The sequence below is a fragment of the Branchiostoma belcheri genome, unplaced genomic scaffold (genome assembly GCF_001625305.1).
Source record: "Branchiostoma belcheri isolate BF01 breed outbred unplaced genomic scaffold, Haploidv18h27 scaffold3, whole genome shotgun sequence".
Classification (NCBI taxonomy): Eukaryota; Metazoa; Chordata; class Leptocardii; order Amphioxiformes; family Branchiostomatidae; genus Branchiostoma; species Branchiostoma belcheri.
Genome location: NW_017803909.1, coordinates 2,530,146 through 2,540,849, shown reverse-complemented (window position 1 = coordinate 2,540,849; position 10,704 = coordinate 2,530,146). Strand labels below are relative to the sequence as shown.

Genomic DNA, 10,704 nt, shown 5'->3' with positions numbered 1-10,704 from the left:
CTCAAACGCCAGACAGCCGTGTGCAACGTAATAAGACGCACACCTAAAGGTCACTCAGGTGAGACGAAGAATGACGATCTGTCAACAACATGTGATCTTTACCGGGAAGTTGAAGGGGATTCCCGGCTGTCTGGGCTTCCCCTGATCTTAAGGAAACTCAGAACTTAAGTTTCACCTGCATACTGATACTCGGTCCTCACCTGGCTCGCGAGGCGTAGAAACTTTCAGACTGCCGTCTAAAGAAAGTGCAACAACACCGCGACATTTTCTGCGGAAGAACTTCGGAAGACAGAGAAGCTATGGCAGAGGGCAGGGGTAAGTGTGAACTTTTCAACGAGGACAAACCTCATAGCCGAGACTTTTATGATGCAATCTGTGCCATACACGCACAGACAACCTGGCAAAAAAATTACTGTAAATTTCACGATATATTGTAGAGGAGAATAGGTACTTGCTTTTCTTTGTTTTCCCCCCGAATCGTTGGCTCAACATACGAGGTCTCTTACAGTAGACCGTGCACTGTGACCCTCCCTGGGGATATGTATGTGTAACCATGGGTATGTCGAACCTTAGAATATGAAATCTAAACATGATATCACTTGCATGAACTTCAAGAGGTAAAATTTGATTGTATCGAACTGGACAAAAGTTGAAAAACTTGTTTGTTTTCAGAACTATTTGGACCTTTTTGAGCACCTGTTCGGGTCACTTCCTCTTTTTCCTCAACAGGTTGTTTCCGTGTGTTCAAAAGACAAGCACTTCTGCTTTAACACATGAAACGCAATGGAATTCCAGCGTGTTTGCGCTTTCCATAATAGGGTTCTGTGCTTGTCTTTTTAGTAGATTGAGATTGCAATCTCTTCTGTTATTGTTGCCAAAGTTAGTGACAGGGAAAAAGTTAGTCTAGTTAACATGCCGAATTCCCCTGAGCCAAGTCCCTTTCTATTTGTATAGTTTCTAAACTTGCCATTAGTAGCGTTACTGATATTCTAAACTATGGGCAATTACGGCAAGTCTTACAAAAGTTGTATCGTCCCATAAACAACCTCCTCAAATGAATTGACCTTGAAGGATTGTGTATGTAGGTAAGGTTACTCCACCCCGAGGTTCAGAAATAAACGTACGTGAGAAAGGGGACAGAGAAATCGAAAAAAAATGTCAAACTTTCCGATGATACATCACACTTTTTCATGTACAGCCATGTACGCACACACTACAACAATGATCATGATACAGAAAACGTCTTTATGTTTTTGACCTGGCGGTCAAAAGCTAAAGAATGAGCTGCAGATTGCGCAACACCGTGGAATTCCCCGTGTCACAAATAAACAAGTGACGTAGTTTCCAACGTAGGACTTGTTTGTTTGCACTTGCGTTGACGTAGTTTCCTTCTGTTATCAAGGGTGGGGATGGAAAACATTTTTCTACTGAGAAAGGTGACGACAGCTATGTGGTATGTATGTGGGTGGGGAAAGTCTTGCACATGTACTTTCAATTGATATCGATGATTATGGACGGCCTGAGTTGATTTCGCCTCGTCATGTGTGCAATTTTCAACTCTAGGACACCTCGCTGGGTTTTTTTTTCTGTGATGTCCTATACAAAATATAAGTGGAAATGAGGCCGGGGTAGAATACAGATTTCTGTTCAAATATAATTTACGACAATCAGATTTTTGTTTGCACTTGCGTTGACCGCCCCCTTTTATTATTTGCTTTGTGAAAAACACCCTTGCTACATGTTTGAGGACAGTCACTTCCAGGTAATAGTCACCTCTATACATTTGGGGGGGGGAATAAAAATGCTGACTCACCGTGACGTTTACCTCTGGACGAACATTGGATTACTTCAGTTAGAAACTGCTTCACTAGGATTAGAATTCATACAGAAAACACATTGTAAAATCACAACTTTTCACAGTAATCAATAAAAACCTATTAGAACTTGACATCATCATGTTCCTTCTATACTTGTTCCTCAGTTATCTACTTAGTGCATTTTGCCCATGTGGGGCGGGCGTGAATATGCAATAAAGTTCATTATGTTTACCGAAGGAAAATATATTGTTTTTGCTACGTTTCCTCTTCTTCCGTTCCAAACACTAACCCCTACCCTGACCAACGACCTGATTTGTTGACGTCTCTCACCATGGTAACTGGTGTTGGGTTACATAATGTTGCAATTTTATACATTTGTAGTAGGAGGGATTTATACTCCTGTCTGACCATATATATGAGTGTATTTGAGCAAGAATTAACAGAACATACCATATGCGAAGGTAAACATTATGCATTTGCTTTGCAAATGTTACCTGCCTAGTTGTCATTGTCATTATAATCATCCAGTGACAGTGCTATTTTTAATATTAACGTAAATGACTGGCCATACACGTGCATTTACATATATTTCCTCATGTTTTTTTATCACAGGAAGCCGGAACCGTAGCTCAAGTAGGCTGAGCCTTCTCACCGGGTCATCTCTCAGCCTGACTGGTAAAGGAATCCTCACAGTTGTCATGTCTCATGTTCTATATTTACCTTCGCCAAGAAGGTTATGTTTTCAGGGGCGTTCGTGTGTGTGTGTGTGTGTCTGTAAACACGATAACTTGAGAAGGCCTTGATGGATTGTCTTGATACTTGGTAGGTGGGTAGGTCTTGATGAGACCTCAAAATGATTAGATTTTGGACCCCCTAGCGGCATGTTATGGTACTGCAGCTGAACTTCCGGTTTTGATATCTCATGATCTAGACATGCTATGGTGATGAAATTTAGATGGTAGGTAGCTCTTGTGCTGGGAAAGAAGTGACGTGAGTTTAGGCCCCCTAGCGGCTTGCTCTGGAACTGCAGGGATAAATTCTTGAAAATATTCAAAAGGGGATAACTCAAGAACCGGTTGACGGATCGTCGTGATTTTTGGTATGTAGGTAGCTTACGTGATGCTTAATATAATTATGTGACAGTTATGCAAATATGGATGTAATTTGCATAATTTATGTGCAAATTCTATAAATCAGCTGCATTCCATGATAGAACAATTGAAGCTTGTGACATTGGTAATTGACAACGAGAGAAACACAGGAAGATATTGATTATGTTAATAATGACTTAATTTGCATAATTAATGAGAAAATTTTATAATTATGTAATGATAACTGCCTGGAATTTCATACTTGTGGTATTTGAAAGTTAAATTGAGGTGAACATCATTAAACATAATTTATTCAAATCAGGACCTCATTTGCATAATTTATTAGGAAATGCTAGAATGCATTCTTTGTTAATATAAGACTGTCTTTTGGTTGAGATTATGATAAAATGATATAATTCATGAAAATAAGGTTCCTATTTCTTAAATCAGGGGGGAATAATCTAATCTAAACATTGTCAGTCATAAAGATTAACATCATTTGGCGAAGGTATGAGATCGGGGAACTCTAGTTCATCTATATGTCATAGCATGTGACAGCATGTAAATCAACATATTAGCATTATTGACATGTTTTAATAGCCCATTGAAGGGGGATGGCTACTCTCTAGAGAGTAACAAAAACCAGAGAAGTGAATATAAAGTTAACAACTTATCTCCCGGTATACGATAAGGGCTGAAACATGTTTATATTTCCCCCACCATATTTGTTTTTCCCCCACCATATTTATATTTCCCCCACCATATTTATATTTCCCCCACCATATTTATATTTCCCCCACCATATTTATATTCCCCCCATAGTGTTTATATTTCCCCCATAGTGTTTATATTTCCCCCATCATATTTATATTTCCCCCACTGTGTTAACGTTTATATTTTCCTCCACCATGTAAGTGAAAATAATATCAGTTCATGAGAACACCATATGTTGTGTCAATAAAGAATGTTTTTCCCTTTTCTGTGCTACAGTTCCGTTCACTACAGATGTATTTGTGGCGTGTGCCGACAGTATATTTTTCTCTTTTCTGCGCTGCAGTTCCGTTCACTACAGATGTATTTGTGGCGTGTGCCGACAAGGACCAGGCGGTGGTGAAGTCTCGCGTGATCCAGCCCCTCGAGAGTAGGGACACCACGTGTCGCTACCCACAGCGAGACTTCATCCCCGGGCACAGCGAGCACAACAGCGTCGTGGAGGCCATGAAAACCAGCCGGAAGACAATAGTCGTGCTTTCCGAGAATTTCAAGGACTACAGACTGTCCCGTGTGATCCTTGCCCTGAGTAACCAGCTGATCACACAAGGCCGCGTTATTCCAGTAAAAATTGATGAGGTGAGGATTGTTTTACATGATTCCAGCGCCATGTAACTGAAAGCATTATGTTGTGGCCTCTGGGATGATTGACCTAGACGCATTTGGCTACTGTCTTAGAATGTTTGTATTATGAATGTAAATGTTTTTTCTTGTTCTGAAGCACGATTAAGTCCATTGAAAGGCCCCTAGTCGATTCATAGTACATCTATATGTACGCGTATGCAGTTATACATGATTTTCCAGGCTGCCTTTAGGATTGAGATGAGAAAGTGGAAATTGTTGGTTCCACTAGCTATCAATATCATTCACCTACTGATGAGTAAAGATATCTGTATACTGTAGGATACGGAGATGGATGGCCGCTTCAGAGATGTTGTGACCTTGAACATGACGGCAATCGACGAGGCAACTTTCATCGCTAAGCTGGAGGAGGCCGTGACTTTGCCTGATCAAGATTTGTCATCGGCATCAAGATCGCCAGGTGACCCATAACAGTCTTTATACAAGCTAAATACTTTAAAACTGACTGGTGTCTTTTCTTTTTAAACAAAATGGCGTACGGTAAGTGTGTTGGCGGTAACTACTTGCACGCCTGACATTCGTTTGCAGAAATGTAATATTGTTATTCAGACAACTTAAGGATTTGCTATGAAATGACTTCGATGTCATGGGGACTTTGCCCTGTCACTAGATTATTTGATAAGACCTATTTGATCTAAATGCTTCTATGAATTGTCTTGGAACCAAAGGAAGCCTTTTGGACGTCGCTGCAGTACCAGAGCTATACACACCAGAGGCAGAGAGCACAACGTCGTCAGAAACAAGCAGTGACAGCAGCACTGGGCACACTGACTTACCACAACAAGGTAAATCCCCAACTTTCATCTGCTATTTTATAATCGTAACACCATCATTACTTCAGACTGAACATCTTGCGCATCTGGACAAAAATGACATCCTTTGGTCTTTTTTCCCCAGAATTCTATGAGGCAGAGCCCCTCCACAGCGCTGCAATCAGGAACGCCGAAGATGCAGTTGCCCTATTCAATGACCTGCACAGGAGCGATCCATACTACATACACGCGGAAACACAACACCTAAAAGCAGTGACCAAGACGACGAGCCTCCACACCCTAGCCCACTTCAGCTGCTCAAAAAGCCAGGTGGTAGCAGACAAAGCACTCGAGAAACTTCAGGACCTTGTGAGCTCGCGCATGGGGCACTGTGATCCTGACAAGAACCTAGAAGAGTTACGGAAAGCCGAGGTTATCCTCAGGGAGACGATCAACAAAAAGGGGCAGGCGGTCATCATCAAGCGTACTATGCTTAGGCTGAAGACCTGGGACTTGATCGTGTACCAGCTCGGCATCCTGCTGGACAAAGGGGACATCGACCTAGAAAACAAGTTCTTTTCGGCCATCAGTGACTTCAGCAAGACAGACTTTAAGTCATACATGAACAAAGGGCTCGTGGCCAGCTACACAGTGCAGTTTGCCCAAAGTGCTGTGAAATACCTGCAGGATATCTCCAAACGCAAGGACAGCGGGTTCACGCACGTAGAGAAACTTGCGCAACTGGTGGAGTGCCAGACGGAAGGAACCTACAAGGAGCTACTGAAGTTTCTCCGTGACGTAACGACTGACAAAAAGAAGCACTTCTCGACTGAGATATTCCTGCATATCCTTAAGAAGAAGGTACGCTAACATATGAAACCAAATGCTATAATCTCAATGTCTGTCATCTCATTATATTCTGGATTCTTCAACAAAGCTAACTATGATATTGCATGTTGCACTGAAGTCAAAAAGGTATCCAACTATTTTTCTATGACATGTTTGTCTTTTCTTCTCGAAGGTTATGCGAGTGGAGGATGCCAGCACCATCTTCCTAGACGTGCTGCAGAAGGTACTTGATGGCATCCTAAAGACCAAGAAGATGGATAAGGTGTGCAGGAGTGGACTACTCATCGTGGGGACCCAGATCTTAGTCCACATCGCCTCTAACCATACCAACCCAGGTAGGATAGGCGTACATGTTTACACACGTGCAAAAAAAGAATAGGCATAGTGTTATCTAAATACCTCTGCGCTCTTGGAGCTTGGACTCACCTTTAGACTCCACCAAATACCTGACGTTTGTCAAACATAAAACATGCCCTTTTTGAACTGTTGTATTACATACATCACACCTTCATTGACGGCGGCTTTTCTCCATAGGCATCCGTGAACAGGCTGTCAACGGCAGCTACACGAACAACATGACCGGTCTGCGTCAGCTATGGGACTACGAAGACAAGAAATGGCAGGAAGTGGCATCAGAAGTGTCTGACCTCTGCACCCCTCTGTGTTTCATGTCGAAAGATGAGGCTGTCATTCGCGCAGTTGCCGACCGTTTTTTTACTGAAACGTCTACCAGTCAGAGGCAAAGCTTTGATCCCGAAGAGGTCCCGTACCAGAACGACCCCATGCTCAACCAGGCCAAAATGTTACCAGTAATGGTGAAAAGCATCAGGCATCATCTGTATGAGGATGGCGAGATTTTGACTGTCGAAGAGTCTCAGACTGCGAGCGGCGGAGCCGCCATCTCAATCAAAGGCCGGATGTCAGACATGGACGTCTTGATCAAGGTTACAAGGCACAGCACGCGAGAAGACCTGGTGAGTAAAGAGTCTGATGGCCTGAGGAAAGAGATCCGCGTCTTGAGAGGATTGAATCATCCAAACGTGATCAACGTCTTGGCCGCGCACGATGGCCCAACCCCGCCATCCTACCTGATAACACCGCGGGTGCAGGAGGAGACTCTCATAGACCACGTCATCGGCTTGCGGAGGGCTGTCCCTACCGACGTAATTGTAACGTTGGTCGATGCCTGCAGACAGATATCTGAGGCCGTGATCTACCTTTCTACCAAAGCAAAAGTCGTGCATCGAGACATCATGGCGGCGAACTGCCTGTGTTCCTCCCCCAACGGCAAGATGCATTGTCGCCTGACGAACTTTGAACTAGCCCGAACCATGAAGAGGTGTGGAAGTGAGGCGAGGCAGGGGACGAAGTACGAGTGTCCGGGAAACCCAGAGGACCCCATAGCCTACCGCTGGTCAGCGCCGGAGTCTCTCACAAAGGACATCTTCACAAGTGCCTCCGAGGTGTGGATGCTGGCTTGCCTTATCTATGAGGTCCTAACGCTCGGGGTACATCCGTTCCCAGAATGTGAAGATCCCAGGGGAATGAAGGACTATGTAAGTACCAAAAAAAACTGAAGCTGTAAGCTTGCTTGATAAAAAGATCGCGGAATTATATCACTATCTAAATACCATTTGTGTCAAGTGATGGCTTCCATGATGTGCAAATGTTTGTAACTGGATTCTATATATATCATGACACATTGCAGCTAAATGCTGGTGAGCGGACTGAACAGCCGTCTTGCCTTTCCAAGCTGGACGAAAAAAGCCGCATCTACCAGTTCCTATGGATGTGTTGGAGCGCTGAGCCGGCGGACAGACCATCTCCGGAGGATGTGCGGACGTTCTTGGAGAAAACAGCAAGGAGACACTCTAAAGGTAACCGTATTAGTATAATATGTATCTTCCAGTGAACAACTTTTCAAGTCTTGTTCCTTAGATGTATGTATGATATGTTGTGAAGTTACAACTTACAACTTTTATTACCAGAATTACGAAGTACGTTTCAAGCTCCTTGTTCTCTAACACAGGAGATTTCTCTCACGTGTTCGTGTCTCCTCCAACGCTAAGGGCTGAAAGTATCATGCGACGGGTGAGGATCTTTCCTTTCTTTCTTTTTATATCAGTGTGAATATGAAAGAAGAAAACTTCCATTTGTTGGACAGCTTTTCAGCAATTTCAGAAAGTGGCATTGTTGAAGCTTTGGGTTGCTGTTAGTACTGTGGAATAAGTTGACAGAAAAAATAGCACAGTAATATATCTCTTTTAAGTTGAATTCTACTTGAACAGACACAATATTCATATATGTCGATTCTGATTACATTACATATAATTTTTATTGCGCAATCAAAAATGTAGTACAATAATGTAATTTGAATTACCTTGACGGATTTCTATATCTCTCTATTTATCTACCAGTCTTGCAGCAGCAGCCAAGCGTCCATTGTGGCCACAGAAAACACGTTTGCCAGCAACCAAAGCACTGGCGACGATGATTCACTCAGTATCAGCCAACCCCTGTACTATGATCCTGTGGCTGCAGACTTCCCTAAGAGTACTCCGTGCCAACGTCCACGCAAGGAGAGTCATACTAGCGACATGGAGTACGATGATACAATCCAACAGGTATTTGATTGTGATAAACAAGCAAACATTGTGTCCCTGATTTAAAATATGAGTAGAAAATGATGATATCTATCCATCCCCGTTTAGATGTTTTGATACTATTTGACATTGTTTCGATATCGTTCCATTGGTTCCAGTCGCCCGTCCAAAGAGACCCAAACGATCCACCAAGCATCAGTCAGCCACTGTACGACACCCCTAGGCCTGTGGCCCCTGGCCTCTCTGTGAGGACCCCGAGTCAAACCCCACGGCTGGCAGGTCCTACTGTCGACACGGACGATTACGTTGATACAATCCAACAGGTACCTTACTGTACACGGCATATCAAACATGTACCCGATTGATGTTATCAATGGTTAACATCTTTTCAACGTCAACTGTTCTTCAACATGTGTATAGCTATACAGTATTTATCCATAGCATTCTCTGTGGGCATAGCTATATAGTTGGTATGTATGTATAGAGCCTTTGCCACAACTGTATAGCATGAGGTAGTGTCTTATCATATAGTAGTACAGTATTATGGTAATGTATCTCGTGACAGTAACCATCTATTTCTTCATCGTAGAGATCCGGCTATCAGGAGCTACAGCCTTCGCTATATCAGAACCTGGGAACGTCTGGGGAGGGGACCACAGCAAACCCTCCACCAGGACACACTGCATCAGACCGGCATTTACGCCAGGGGGCGCGACCCAGGCCCTTTCGCGGCAGAGCCCCTCCAGAGAATGAGGAACTTGAACCACGTGGTCGGCTGCAGACTGAGCCTACACGGCCTAACCCAAGAGTCCGCGACCCCAGAGTGATTCAGTCCGAGATATTCTATATCTAACTAGAAAGGTATTGTTTTCAAATGCATGTTTACCTTCACATGGTCTAGCCCCCCAAAAACTACTGTTCTGTTTTAAATCTTACATTCATATTCATATACATATACAAGATATGGTGACCAGCTCCCCCAACTCTATCCCGCTACATAATGTACCCCAACAACACAGGGTGTCCGTTACAGCACTAGTTACCATGGTGACAGACGTCTGGTCCAGGTCATTGACTTAATTCGTTTCGAGAAGAAACTGAGCAAAGGTAAAACATCACTATAAACAAGCAGTCTGACTAGACCCAACATCGACATCTGTCTCCATCATACTTCTGCAAACGCAAAAAGAAAATTGTGTATTATTGGCCACTAGGGAAACTTACGCATTTCATAGGTCTTAGTTATTATGTTATACAGAGCTGCATATGGGCAAAGGAGATACACTCGACCGATGTTAAGTAGAACTGTAAACAACACTAGAATGAAAAGCCATTGTATGTTAAGAATTGGTTAGGCTAATGTGATATCTGTATCTAAATAACCTAGCTACTGCTGTAAAAGTACCTGTAATATATACAGTAACTACAATTATCTAAACAGAACATATCCGGGTGTCGGTATATTTGTAGTACCAAAATGTTCAAGTCTGATATTTCGGACTATTGTGTATGATAATATTTATCCATAAATTACTGTTGTGAACTTGTTGGGATGATAATGGTTTGATAAATAATGTGTAACAAATATAAAGAATATACAATCATGTGCGATATCCAACCAGATAAACTGTATATGACTATGTATATGACTATGATAATTTGGAGTGCAGAGCAAAGCGTACTCACAAAACATACTACATCAGCCTGTATCATTTGTCTGTGGTGTGTTGCTATGTAAGTATCCTGGCGTGTCAATATTACTTACAATGCCTGACACTAACAAAAATTGCAGGGCTAATTTCAATGAGATATGTATTGATCGGTGTGTATATGTACGATACGAGTGTATATATATATATATATAGGATATACCCATGTGTGTGATGCAGATGTATTAGATGGTGTATACTTTTGTAGACAAATTGAAGAGCTGGATATTAAGGTGTTTTGGATGCCATGTTACCCCGCCAGATCTTTGTATTAAGTTTCTTTTTACATTAAATGTATTTCTTCAACAAAGAAATAATTTTGAGACATATATCACTGGAACAGCGATATTCAAACGCTTTCATGTAGCAGGCCGCAAACGTTATGTAAAACAAGACCTGACCACACAATATCCAATCGTGCAAAAACACAAAGCTATCATAAAATATAACCGTCTAGGGCCATTCTAGAA

The 10,704-nt window shown here is 42.5% G+C and overlaps 1 protein-coding gene across 5 annotated transcripts in view; it reads left to right on the top strand.

The window, feature by feature from the left end:
• Positions 1 to 97: 97 nt before the first annotated feature.
• The window catches only part of LOC109474030, a 13,138-nt gene continuing 2,531 nt past the window's right edge, over positions 98 to 10,704 (top strand). The window contains exons 1-13 of one of the 5 annotated variants that reach the window (XM_019774239.1): positions 98 to 315; positions 2,430 to 2,492; positions 3,966 to 4,258; positions 4,583 to 4,721; positions 4,990 to 5,106; positions 5,219 to 5,934; positions 6,095 to 6,257; positions 6,457 to 7,478; positions 7,631 to 7,799; positions 7,952 to 8,013; positions 8,340 to 8,546; positions 8,684 to 8,848; positions 9,115 to 9,443. In XM_019774239.1, coding sequence (XP_019629798.1) covers positions 300 to 315; positions 2,430 to 2,492; positions 3,966 to 4,258; positions 4,583 to 4,721; positions 4,990 to 5,106; positions 5,219 to 5,934; positions 6,095 to 6,257; positions 6,457 to 7,478; positions 7,631 to 7,799; positions 7,952 to 8,013; positions 8,340 to 8,546; positions 8,684 to 8,848; positions 9,115 to 9,378 — 3,396 coding nt within the window. In that variant the 5' untranslated portion in view covers positions 98 to 299 and the 3' untranslated portion in view covers positions 9,379 to 9,443. Of the gene's footprint in view, positions 316 to 2,429; positions 2,493 to 3,965; positions 4,259 to 4,582; positions 4,722 to 4,989; positions 5,107 to 5,218; positions 5,935 to 6,094; positions 6,258 to 6,456; positions 7,479 to 7,630; positions 7,800 to 7,951; positions 8,014 to 8,339; positions 8,547 to 8,683; positions 8,849 to 9,114; positions 9,444 to 10,704 lie in introns of those variants that run through there. The other 4 variants (XM_019774237.1, XM_019774241.1, XM_019774240.1 and 1 more) reach the window with 4 other exon arrangements.